Source organism: Brachycentrus maculatus, unplaced genomic scaffold, assembly GCF_059751285.1.
Source record: "Brachycentrus maculatus isolate JH-2025_06_01 unplaced genomic scaffold, ASM5975128v1 h1tg000002l, whole genome shotgun sequence".
NCBI lineage: Eukaryota > Metazoa > Arthropoda > Insecta > Trichoptera > Brachycentridae > Brachycentrus > Brachycentrus maculatus.
Genome location: NW_028280757.1, coordinates 479,086 through 493,061, shown reverse-complemented (window position 1 = coordinate 493,061; position 13,976 = coordinate 479,086). Strand labels below are relative to the sequence as shown.

At 34.5% G+C, this 13,976-nt stretch overlaps 1 protein-coding gene and 1 pseudogene across 2 annotated transcripts; one reads left to right on the top strand and one right to left on the bottom strand.

The window, feature by feature from the left end:
• Positions 1–3,048: 3,048 nt before the first annotated feature.
• Positions 3,049–12,222, bottom strand: LOC148314048 (COP9 signalosome complex subunit 3-like). 2 transcript variants are annotated; one of them, XM_088257684.1, is made up of 9 exons: positions 12,095–12,222; positions 10,126–10,280; positions 9,129–9,225; positions 7,605–7,822; positions 6,475–6,672; positions 5,952–6,122; positions 4,877–5,008; positions 3,996–4,178; positions 3,049–3,238 (listed from the first exon to the last, which is right to left on the bottom strand). In XM_088257684.1, exons 3-9 carry the CDS (start codon positions 9,196–9,198, stop codon positions 3,158–3,160), a joined length of 1,053 nt encoding a protein of 350 aa, XP_088113810.1. In that variant the 5' UTR covers positions 9,199–9,225; positions 10,126–10,280; positions 12,095–12,222; the 3' UTR covers positions 3,049–3,157. The 2 variants fall into 2 exon arrangements, with proteins under 2 accessions (XP_088113810.1, XP_088113732.1); XM_088257606.1 differs by lacking the exon at positions 12,095–12,222 and adding an exon at positions 11,083–11,247.
• On the top strand, positions 11,894–13,945 carry LOC148314047 (TAR DNA-binding protein 43 pseudogene; annotated as a pseudogene).
• The last annotated feature ends 31 nt before the right edge of the window (positions 13,946–13,976 follow it).

The window sequence follows — 13,976 nt, the reverse complement described above, 5'->3', positions numbered from 1 at the left end:
CGTAATTGTGGGAGATCACGAACAAACTGCTTATGCTGAAAACGTACTAAGTGTTGGTTTTGTGGATGATTTTTTATTTTATTTTGAGGAATAACCCGCATCGCCCCTAGTTTTAAGGCTTGTCTGCAAGTAAAAAAGTAAGAAAAGGGAAGGTTAATGTGAAAAACACCACAAACTCCCAGACAAATTGAAAAAATATATTTCTTGAATTCATTTTGCAATTGGCGGGAATCGAAGCTGTGACACCAGCCTCGCAGTCTAGCGTCTACCCAATTACGCCACAGTACCTGTCATAGAAATAGCGTATGTACGCTCTCTGTATTAGAACAATGGAGCACCGATTTTCAAAATAATGTTCAATGATTTTTACATGTGAATTTTTCGATTACAAATTTATAAGGATTTTCTTTTGAATCTTTTAATAAAAACTAAAATTAACTGCTGAAAAGTTATTAAACTGAATGGTAAAGGATTTTCGCTTACAATTCATGTTCATGGAATATTGGCGATGATATATACATTTAGAATTTAATTTATATGCAAATATGTGTATGTAACTATGTTTCAGGTGATCTCAATTACTACTTCCCTGTTTACAATATTGCTAGTATAAAATGCAATACTGCGAGCTCTCTAAAACACCTTAGGGGGTTGACAGTTTAACATGAATATGTTTAGATATTGCAATTCTTGAAATAGGTATTTTAAAATTTTCTAGACTTCATTCGGTTTACATTTACTATATAGTCATAATGTATCATTGGTTTTAATAATGGTATTTTCTGAACCCAACGTCTTTTGTGTTTAATGATAAACATTGTTTTATCAGATGAAAATACAAAAGAAAATATTTAAAAACAAAACTATTTATAATTTATATTTGAAGCAATAACTTTGTATTAATCAGTCTTGAAAAAGAAGCAGTTAGCTTTGAAACCGGTAGACATTATAATTAAGTTATAATAAAATATTTATAGTTATTTTAAAACAAAGTTATATTTTAATTACAAAACTATTTGTCAAAATGATAATATGAAAAAAACTAATAGAATGGAAATTATTTTAATGAAAATACATAATAAAAAAACAGAAATACATCAATAAATTAATTTTAAGATATACATGTAGGTATATGGTGTCTCGACTCATCTATTATTTTTATACAAAGGGAAGATGGAAGTCTGAGCATCCCAGGGCTTACGACCTGGCATTGGTCATCATCTGGTCACAGGCCGTATAAAAATAATAGATGCTTTGTCACAGTTGAGAAACCTATAATATATATAATCCTGATATTTCATCCTTGTGGTAAAAAATACAGTGTATGATGGAATAAATAAAAGATACAAATAAATGTGAAGTAAATAGCTATACTAAAATGCATAATTTTTTTTAAAATATTTTAATTGTTTAAAAATTCTAGTTTTCCTTATCAATATTACTATGTATTCCCTTAGCAATATTACAGCAAAACATAATATTATACAATTCAGATATAAATTTTAACAGTAGAAGAGTTTATTAATATGTATTTATATCAACTTATGAAGGATATATGATGTTTTAATTTATTATTAGATTAAAACCAATATTTTTAGCTTTTCCACTTTTTTATTTGACCAGCGACCGGGTTTCGTCGTTACCGACATCATCAGACTGGTGATGTCGGTAATGTCGGTGATGTCGGTCGGACCAGTCTGATGATGTCGGTAACGACGAAACCCGGTCGCTGGTCAAATAAAAAAGTGGAAAAGCTAAAAATATTGGTTTTAATCTAATAATAAATTAAAAATGCAATTCCATCACAAAGTGTCAGTGGATAATATAAATCTATTATGATGTTTTAGTTATTTAAGATGAATACTTTATTATATGATGTTTATATGATTTCCAATGGAAAATAGCAATTCACTTTGCGTTGTTTCAATTCGCGTCGTTAAGACCTCACTTTGCGTCGTTCCATACATTCCAAAATATCGCGACGCAAATTGAAACAACACAAATTGAATTGCTATTTTCCACTGAAAATCATATAAACATCAAAGATAGCAAAAATGAGTCTTAATTCAGTAACGACGCAACTTTGAAAAAACGCAAAGTGAAACGACGCAAAGCGAGGTCTGAGTGTACTTTAAAGTTTATAATTTATTTGTTTTTATTTATTATGATCATCAGGATATAGTAAAAATACAACATATTTAGGGGGTATTAATACAATCATTGATTTATAAACTGGCATTAGCATCACAAATTTTCATTGAATAATATGAAACCATCACAAACTTGGAAATTTAATCTTAATTCCATCACGGCATGGCTTCTAGTTTTCCCAAACTTTAAATCCACAACTAGTAATATATTATCTTCACATCATTGGACTTCTAAATGCTTTCCTGGCTAAATAAAGTTTTAAAAAATATATTTTTTATGTTGAAATTAAATTTCATTATAATATGATTTTAATAAAAACTATTTTTTAATTAGCCATTTGGAGCTTATTTCTTATTTAATTATATTATTTCTGTAAGATTTTAAATACCAAATACATAATTTCAATATAAAAAGTTGATAATTGGATATTGCAGTCTGAATAAAAATAGGCTTTGATTGGCACTAATAGCCAGAGAACATGAAACTGATGGCAATCTAGTATGTGTGTGTACATTTCTGTACCAATTTCATTTGAACGTTATATTTCTTCAGATAAATAAATGAAAATTATGTATACAATGGAATGATGAGTTGTTAAATTATGGCCAAATTATTATAATTAACATAATTATTGTTAGTAAAGTTGTTCTAATGGTTGTATAAATTTTATACATTTTACGAATATTTATCAATAATTATTATTCATATTAATATTAATAATCATTTTCATGATGTGTATTTTAAACCCGAGAAAGACGCATGAGTGATAAAAATGTATCATAACGGAAGCCCAATTAATTATGTATTATATGTATTTATGGAATGCTTACCGTAATATTGTAAAACATAAAATGTATTCTTAAATCGTTAATAAAGGTCAAATAAAATACTCAAAAATGTTTGGCAATATATTTATTTAGTGTCCAGTATCACGAATCAAGTATAACTTTCCTTCCAATATAATATTGCATAGCATAGAACAGTACGAATGAGATGAGATAGTACTTCACATTGAGTAGGTTGTCTTGGAAGATTGTGTTGCGGCTGGAATGTCCTCATCCTGATTTCCCATACATTTTTTTACATACTGAAAAAAGGGGTAATTTGTTAAATATAAGAAGTGTTTATTTAGCACACATACACCAAATGGGTTTTTACATGAAAAACGGGAATTTAATTCTTTGTCTGATTTGTCTGTAACATCCAGGTTTCCAAACTTTTTTAATCTGGCGCCCTATCAAAAGTTCTCGTCAAAGGGGAAAATAAAATCGCCAGAATGTCGCATCATAGAAAGCGGGAAGGAATAAAAATATATGCACTTCTTAGCACTTCTATCAGTCTTTTTGGGCTTCTTGCGCCCTGTAAAAGTCTTCTAGAACGCCCAAAAGGAGTGTTATCGCCCACATTGAAAAATACTGCTGTAACATATGCGGAAAAAATGAGCTTTGCAGATTTGTCTGTACCCAATACGGGCAAAAAAATGGGCCTTTCTGGATTTGTCCTCTCCTTGTACGGGTCAGTGTAAAACTCTGATTTGTACTGACTACGGCCAGCTAAAAAGGTGAAGTGACAAACGACTAATATTCAAAAGACTCATTTGAAGTGCTTTAACTTTGTTAAGCAGTCACGATGCTATAATACTTTGTAATATTGAGAAAGAATGAAGTCTTGGAAACTCATTCATGTACAATAGGTTACCGTGCATGACAATTTAATGTTACAGCGTCTCAAATGAGTTTTCTGAAAAGTAGCGATTTGTCACACAAACCCCTTTGACTAGCAACAGTTTTCATTCATTCACACCCTTATCCGGACAACAGTTTACATCGGGAATAAATAAATACCTGAGGGTTGACTTGAATTTGTTGGTCCATGTCGAGAATATACTGGTGGAGGCGCGTGCAGTTGGCCATCTGTTTTTCCAGCAGACAGAGTGTCTCGGGGGAAGCGTACTTCTCGGGACTGTCGAGGAACACGACCATCCCATCTTTCTGATTGATCACCGCATAAATTTCACCATCCTCAATCTGTACAAAATGAAAATAATGGATTGCAGTAGAAACCTTCGTTCCCGTATCCTCTAGGATGGTCTGCCACTCCGGTTGATACCATCATGCCCGAGTTAAACTTATTTTTACCTTAATTTTTCATATGTATTATTTATTTATTGTCCGCCTTCGTAGTGTAATGGTCTAAGCACTCTCGGCTACCGTGCTGGAGGTCCAGGGTTCGATTCCCAGGGGGGACAAAATAAATATAAGGATTTGTTTCAATGTAATATTTATTCAATATGTATTACTGAAGCAGAGGGTTGATCACCTTTCCTTCATGTGCTTAATGATCAAGATAACAGTGCACTTATATGATGCAATGCCCTATGCACCATAAGGTGCAGGAATGAAGAAAAAAATTAAATTACTAAAATTTAGTAACTTTGAAATCCATGTTTTCGAGTTAGCTACTGAAATATAACTTTATTTTCTGATCTGTATATGAGTCAAATATATATTGTATAGTATAGAAATCATTTGGACTTTTTATGAAGTTTTGTGTATTGTAAAAATACAAAAACTGATATATCAATTCCGCTCACAATCTTATACATCAATTTCACAACTAAACTTATTTAAGAGTTACATAGTTGTAGTAATTACTCCGCAATTTGTAATAGTGTAAATTTATAAGAGAGACGCCAAAAAAACAATGTATTTAAAAAAATAATTACCATATTCTTAATGTAGCTTTCTGCCTGTGCTGGACCCGCTAATTGTACTCTGCTAGCTACGTCGGACAAGGAAAGTGTCAAAAATGTTTTCGTTAGACGCTGTATATCCTTTTTATACATAGATGATAACACCTGAAACATTCACAGTCAACTTTTATTTTATTTGTTTCAATCCATGAATTAAGCACATCTGCCAGCTAGTTTCTAAGTTACCACTCCATCTTAAAGGCAATTGCTTTATACATATGTAATTTGCAATTACAAACGTTATAGATTATAATAAATTATTGAGAAAGACACATATCGCTCACTCCTTTCAAGAACGTCGTAAATCAAAAATCGTCGATTTTCAGTTGTGCATGTTTTCGGAATGCCCAGAAAATGTGCTATATCCCAGCAAAAGTGGCATATTTTTAACATGATATTTACCCGCTACAGGGCAGAAAGTGTTGTTTTTGCATTTTGAAGAAAAGGTATTGTTTTATTATTTTTTTAAAAATACTAAATATTTTTCAAATGGAGAAAAAACCTTCAGGTTTTACCTAAAAAGATCTGTTGCGCAGTAAAAAGTTCAATAAGTGGCTTGATATTTAATTTTAATACATTATTATATTTTTAAACATTAAAAACGTTCTTCTGAAAAATCAAGTATTTTGATTTATGACGTTCTTGAAAGGAGTGAGCGATATATGTAATATAATAATGTGTTATGTACAAGTATAATACAAATTTTGTTTCTTGAAAAAAAAACCTCTATCCGCACCTATACGGTGCATAGATAATCCATGTTGGATCGATGCTGTGTCAACTTGATTATTGATTAAATGATCGATTCTGTGCTCCAGATTCATGGATTCAAGAATGGAATATTTTATGGGATGCAGTGGAGAAAATGAAGGATATTACTACCATGGAATAGAAGAATAGCAGTAATGGCTAGAGCATTCGGGACCCATAATGGTACCATTTTGTGTAATTTATAGCCAATTTATTTTTTAAATTGTGGTTTTAGACATGTAATATGTATATCCAAATAATACATCTTATATTGTATACAGAAAATGAAAGTACTCACTTGATTTACGAGTCCCATATTGTGGTCTCGCTGAAATGTATCTCGATGCTTATTAATAATATGCTGAATGGGCGTGTCATTGTGAGGACCTGCTAACTCGTGATATGCACAAGACAATGGCTTCAGAAACCTTCCAACTACTTGTGATGTGTATTTGGGGATGGCCTGTATCTGTGAATAAAATATGCACGTACATAATATATACATTACCGCAACATTTGTAATATATTATTAAATTATATCTTCTTCTTTCTGTGCCACTTCTAACAAAGATCGGCTATCATCATGGCTATCTTCAATTTTGACGCTGCAGCTCGGAACAGAGATTTGGTGCTTCTGCCAAACTATTGTCTTAGGTTTTTCAGCCATGATGTACTTCGGCATCTTTGAGTTCTTTGCCCCTCAATCTTTCCTTGTATGATTCATGTCAATTTATGTTCGATCAATGTCAATCTATATCAATCAATGTTCATTCAATTATATATTATCATAAATTTTATAAGATTTGTCATGTTTTTCATACCTTCCCATGTAGGATAAGAGACACCAAGATATATTTCTTATAGGCTTCGAGCATTATGTGTGAGACTGCAACTGCGGGAGTTGTAATGGCAACTTCAAAAAAGTACAGAGCTCGGTCGTAGTTCTTCATACTCGCATATATCATCCCACCGTAATAATAATACAGTAGGAAATGTTTCGAGTCATACTGTCCTCCGAGCTAAAACAACAATAATATACCATAGTAAACATTATAACACTATACTAACAGCCAGACCAATTAAAAATGAATAATTCTTGAATTTATCTCTCAACATCGCACACAGGACGCCAGTTTCGCAGTCGAGCGTCTATCCAATTATACCATGGCGCCTGTCATAATTATGCTACTTTAATTAATAGGTATTCTACGCACATGAGGCTTACAATAAATATTGCAAAAACCCACGTGTTGTGCAACAGCTCATACCTAGATACCCAGCAACCCTTGATGTTGAGTAACCAGCTCATCGAAAGGGTCGAGAGTTTCAAGTACTTGGGAGTGTACATAACTGAAAATGGCAGCCTTCAAGAGGAACTAGTAGTGGATTTAGGACTTCCAGGGTCCGCATTTAACAGTGTGAAGGCTGACTGGAGATCGGATTTATACTCAGTGAAGACTAAGTGCTGCCAATATAATGCCTGCATTACTCCTGTTCCCTTACGTGGCTGTGAAACGTGGCACCTTACAAGGGCCCAGAGAAGCTGTGTACTTAGCTTCGAGAACAGGTGTCTGCGAATAATTTTAGGCGTGCGGTGGTTTGATTTTGTGAGGAATAAAGAGATAAGGCGTAGGATGCAGCAAATCTTGGTCACAACTTTCGTCAAGAAAAGACAATTCAGTTGGCTAGGCAATGTACTCCGCATGCCTTCCGAGAACCTTAATCAAGCTTGCCTCTTTTACAAAGCATCAGGTTCGCGCCGCCCAGGACGACCACCGCTGACAATTCGTCGGCAGTTCTCATCTGAACTTCGGTATGCAGACCTGACTTGGAAGGATGCAACAAAGCTGGCGGCCGATAGAAAAGCCCGGAGACAATTCGTTGACTCCATATACTCCACATAGGGAGCAGATATAGTTTTAATAATAATTAATTGAAGATTAGATATTACCTCTGTACTTATTCCTGTGATGTCAGTATCTAAAAACTCAATGGCTGGTTTCATACACTTTGATAAAAGACATAACTGATAGAGATCCGCGTGCACCGATGTAAGTTGTGAGTCGAATAGTTGAATTTTTCTGATGGCCCGCTTCAGAAGTTCTATTCCTCGGAGAGGCTGTTTCGCCTCTACTAGATGATTGGTAAACAGGTGACAGAGCTCAGCATCTGTAATAATGATCGGGTACTGATTGATACAAGTGTTGAATTCAAACAATGGCCAAAATGATGTTGAATTTTCTAGTTAGTGATTTTAAGAAAATCGAATAACCTCTACTTATTATCCATGATCTGCATATAAAGGTTCAGATCCACAAGGTACTAATTAAGCATACTTATGAGCATGCTCTCTAGCTAGTATGCATTGGCTCGAAATAAGCACGCTCGTTTATATACATCGATACTAGCATGCTCATAAGCAAACTTGTTGATGCGCCTTGGATGTGGCATGTTCAAAAATCAAATGACTGTCGATTTTTGAGCATGCTTATTTATAGCAAAATGCGTACACATATGCTATTAAGCAGTAATTGCTCAATAATAGAATGCTTTTGTGCTAATAATGAGCATGTGTAGGACCTTAATAGATCTTTATACATATGATTAGATGGAATGCTGTTAATTACTTTGTTAATTAGAAGATTTGACTAGCGCATGGGATACCCTAAGATGTACATAAGGGTCTAACACTAATCAGAAATGCACCCAGCGGTTATTTATTTCTGGTTTTGCTTTTTTTTAATTACCTAACGTTAAAGTGACTCTGAAATCTAGCTATGGCTTATGCAACACTGCTTATCATTGCCCTTCTTAGGCTCTACTTGTGAGTGGGTTTACTCTCTAATGTTTAAAGTTATTATAATTTCATGTAATTCATGAGTGAAAATTCGAGGCAAAAACGTCTCGTCTTTGTGGTTTTGCATTTCTGCAGATGACATTTCAGGTATCGTTTTATAGTTCTTTACTAAAATATTTCTATGGTAATATAATTTTGAAAATTTATATGATAAAATAAAGGAATATCATTAATATTGTTGAATAATGATATTTTGTAATCAAATATGTCCACCTCCGTAGTGTAATGGCCAGCACGCTCGGCTACCGTTCCTGAGGTCCCGGGATTGATTACCAGGGGGGTCAAATAAATATAAGTGATTTTTTTCAGTTTCATATTTATTCAATATTACCCTGAACTGGCACCTGAAGCGGAGGACTCATAACCTTTCCTTCATGTGTTAGCGATCAAGATAACATTGTGATTATATGATGCGGTGCCTTATGTATTGGGGTGCGGTTAAGGGTTTGAATAAGAAATATTTTTAAATGCCCCCATACCATGTTCGTACAAAAGCTGGCCGAGAGTAGTTTTCAGATTTGCATATTAGCTTTGTCCATTTTTTTCTAAAACCATAGCCCCCGTGAATACCGAGGGATAACTGTACACGAAATATGACGATGGTATAAAATTACTTACACATATCTGGAGAAAATCTGACTTGCTCTCCATTACAACCTGTTATAAAGTCGTGAACTTGCTCTACCATAGTGCTGTGGTCCACACCAGGTGAAGACTGGAAAATTTTACAATGAAATGTTACCAAAGCTTTATTTTAAAGAATCTCATAGACAAAAGACATATCAATTCTTCGTAGTATGATTTTTACATTTGATAAATTGAATAGTGAACGCTTTCGCTGAACAATGGGTAAATAATAAGATAAAACACCACATTACTGTATGACAGAATTAAAAACGAAGATATAAGAAAGGAAGGAGTGTGCTACTGTATGACTGCGAGACATGAAAGATCTGGTGGTTTCAAAAGTGTGTGAGATTGGAGGGCATGTATGACTAGATGTATGGATGTGAAGGAAGCTAGGAGTGTATGTCAGGATAGAAGAGTGTGGCGTTCCATTCTCTCTGCCTACCCCTGCGGTGATGGTGGTAGTATTAGCAGTAATAAAACAGTAGAAGTGTACCTTAACCCTAAGGGTGGTGACTGACCAGAGCATTTCGTCGTAACGTCGTAACATCGGTCCCGGCGAGCATTTGAAACTATGGATGGAGCGCTCGGTTCGCTGTACTGACTGCCTGAATGCTCGCATCGTAACATGTTATGTTACGACGAAATGGCTCCGGTCAGTCACCACCCTAAGAGTTATATTTGCCAAATTTTGCCATTTATAAATTATAAGAACATAATAAAGACAATTAATACCAAAAACAAATGGGTGACTTATTTTAATATTTTTTCTTAATGCAAGTGCTATATCGTCAGTTGAAATTTTAAGTGACAAAAAGGACAAAAACAGAACAGTCTGTAACAGTTATATTGTTAGATTAAAACCAATATTTTTAGCTTTTCCACTTTTTTTATTTGACCAGCGACCGGGTTTCGTTGTTACCGACATCATCAGTCTGTAACAGGTTTCTCCATAATTATAATAGTTCGTAATAAAGTTTGTACAAACCTGAGGAAGGGAAAACTTGGCACATAGTACGGCGAGGACACCGAGAGAATGTTGCTGAAGATCTAATGTTTCCAACACCGTACTCAGGTGAAGACCATTTCTTTGCAGAAGTTCTTGACTCTTGCTAATCAATTCACATAGCTCCCCAAAATTTCCTTTAAACATAGGAATAAACATAAAACAAACATTTTTCTTCCTACATAAATCTTTCAATCACTATATTGAGTGTGGTGAATCCATCATAGTACACGAAACAAACATGTGACAGGTTGTGATCCCGAGGTTAGTGTCGCGGCCTCTTAAGTCAGAGATTCTCGGATCGAACCCACTCTACCACAATTTTAAACCTGTTTCTAATAATGAGCCGCTTAGGCTCACTAGGCTCACAGAAATAGCATAAAATTGAAATATTTGTGTAAATAATAAAAACGCAAATATTTCTCTTTTTTTAAATATATATATTGTTTACTCCTTATATTCCTTTACTATATGCATTACAAGGCAGCTCGACACTGTTACATATGATCTAAGATCGAGTTTGGAAAATGGTTAATGTATTTTTAGTAGATTTTCGTCATCGAGACACAATAAATATAAGGCCAATCAAATTATATATTGATTATAAATTTATATATTTAATATACCAGTATATCCATCTAAAAACATAATTCTTTTATTTTATAACTAGATTATACGCTCAAACCTTTGCCTCCATGATATGCAAAATATACGTTTTTGTTGTCAATTTATCAATAAAAATGTTAGGTTAAAGAAACTAAAAGTTTATTTATTTTTATTAATTGCACAATATTGAGCTATGAATTGGAATAAAATTGGGCTAAAAATACACACAAATCAAACAGATTCGCCTTATTCGCGTAACAGTAATAATAACAGTGTAAATTAATGTGAACAATACCTACTGCGCGCATTTTATAACATAAATTCAGACTATACCTGAGGAAGATAACGTCCGAACGTTATTTACAAATTGTTCTAATGCAGAAGCCATAGTACTAATAATAAGCTGAGTCTGTATTTTGTTGTAAATAAAATTATTGAACTTGACAGAAATCAACAAATTTTGGCGACAGAAAGGCGAAAAATAAATTTCTTTACTATATAGAACACAGATTTTTCATGGCACCATAGATATTTTTTTAGAAATAACCATCTCAAGGCCATCCATAGACCGAACTTTTTGTTTAAGTACTTTAAGTACTATCCTACCCATTTACTCATTTTCATACGTCAAAATTGTTCAAGTAAATTGTATAACGTACTGTAGCAAATTGGTATTTAGATTTTTTTATCATCTTTTGTACCAGTTTCACTTTTGATACCTGTAGTTTTATCAGATATAATTCATTCTTACTCTTCATAATGATAAATCATATTTTTAAAAATTCAACTCTAAAGAAGAATAAACGTTTTTCAGTTTGATTAAGATTTATTTTATTAATCCCACTTAAAATGTCGAATCATTCTTATGTATGGTGAAAAACATTCGGGAGAGAGCTAAGAAAAAAATTGAAGAAACATAAATTATACATATTTGTATCAACTTCTTTCTGTTCACTTTACTCAAATTAATATTTAGAAAAAATAGGTACTGTAATTTTGTTTTGCGTAAAAATTGAATTATTCACTTGTGGTCTAAAATTCTAATTTTATCTCAGTGATAAATAAATTGCGTACGTTTTTTCACAGCTGCATACAAAACATATGTACATATATGAATATAAGTAAATACCTATCTTCGATTATACAATAATCTGTATTTTGACATTTGGCAATTCAAGTTAAAAACGTCACTTGTCCTGTTATGGTTAATTTTGTACCTGACTTTCCTTTTGCTATTTATTATAAATACTTATTATAATAAGAAATTATGATTTGATATTGTGTCGTGTTTACGTAATGTGAGCTGAAGTTGTACATTTCTTTGAAATGTCAATCAAATACTTACAAGTTTGCGAAGACGAGGACGAGGAGCCCATCGAGTTGCCTACCGAAGAAGACGGATCCATCTTACTCAGCACCGTCTCGGCTCAGTTCTTCGGATGCTGCGGCCTCAAGTATCGTCACCCGTCCTCGCAGACATTCCGCGGGCTGCGCCTGGCAGACGACCGCCTCTATCCGCCGTCCGACGGAGGTTGGGGAAACCATCAGTATATTTGTGTTTTTCCTAAGAAACCCAAAGTCGAAAATACCGCTGCCGAAAGAAAACGCGACAACAAGCTGCGATGTTCCGATTTGATCGTTTTAGGTTTGCCGTGGAAGACCACCGAAGATGCGATAAAGGAATATTTCCAAACGTTCGGCGAGCTTCTATTAGTGCAAATCAAGAGGGACATTAAGACGGGGTCATCTAAAGGTTTCGGGTTTATAAAATTTTACAATTACGAAGCGCAGATCAAAGTGCTGGGACAGAGGCACCTGATCGATGGCAGATGGTGCGACGTGAGAATCCCTAATTCCAAGGAAGGACTGGTTCCCAAGGTTCCCAGCAAAGTGTTCGTAGGTCGCTGCACCGAAAATATCACGGCCGACGACTTGCGAGACTATTTCGGGAAATTCGGGCAAGTCACCGACGTGTTCATACCCAAACCCTTCAGAGCTTTCAGCTTTGTGACTTTTCTCGATCCGGAAGTAGCCCAGAGCTTATGCGGAGAAGATCACATCATCAAGGGCATCTCCGTGAATATTTCCAACGCTTCCCCCAAGCAGGATCAGAACAAGTACCACCAGATGAGACCCGTCAAGTCTCGCAGCAACGAGGCCATGCCGCGCCACTCTAGGAATTACCAGAACAATTCGTCCGTCTCCGCCAACTACCAGTGGGGGGGGAGGAACATCGAGGTGATCAACATGAGGAACGTGGGAGGGAGCATGAGCAACCAGCCGCCGAGCAACAGCGGCAGCGGCCAGGGCGGCAACGTGAACCTGCCCATCAACATCCCCGTGAACCAGGCCATCGTGGCGGCGGCCCTGAACCAGGCGGGCTGGGGGCTCGTGAACAACCTGACGGTGGAGGGCTACCAGGCGCCCCCTGGGCCGCAGCGGGGGGCGCCCGGCTTCCTCAACTGGGTCCCCCAGAACAACAACGGAGGGGAAGTCCAAGGCAACGCGTGGCCTGTCCAACCCGAGGTTTCTACTAAAAATTATGTTAAGTACGAATAAATAAATTTTATATTTATACTGTTACAGATTGAGTATGTAAATAATGTATAGAAAGCTGAAATAGCTTGGAAATCTACAGAATACATAGTGAGTTTGACATATTAAACAGATGTTTGAGATAATGTTTTTAAAATTTATACAAATCTGAATACAGATTAATTATTTATGCTTTGTTTTATTTTAAGAAAATATAACAAATATTTCAACATGTTATTTAATTTGTGTTTTGATTCTGTTTTTTTTTTTTTGGATGTGAAGTGTTTAAAAGTTTTCAAGTTTATATTACACGCATAAGTGAGTTAACTGTTATTGTTGCAAATTTTAAAGAGAATATGAAATATGTGTGAATGCATATTTATTTTTAAAAAATGGTTATTATTTATATACAGTATTACGCTATATTCAATCTCAAGGAAGGTACCTTGCATAAAATTTAATATCAAGTGCAAAATAATCTTATTGTATTTCAATGGTGCTCAATCAGGACTGACTTGAAAATGTTAATATTTCATAATTTGTTTGAACAAATAACTTATAAATGTCCGATTCAATAATTATGTATAATATATATTATATTTATATAACAAATTCAAAATTTATCACGAAATTATAAAATAAAATTTTATTTAAAATATAACCATGCGATTTTTTTATTATGTGTATGGTGT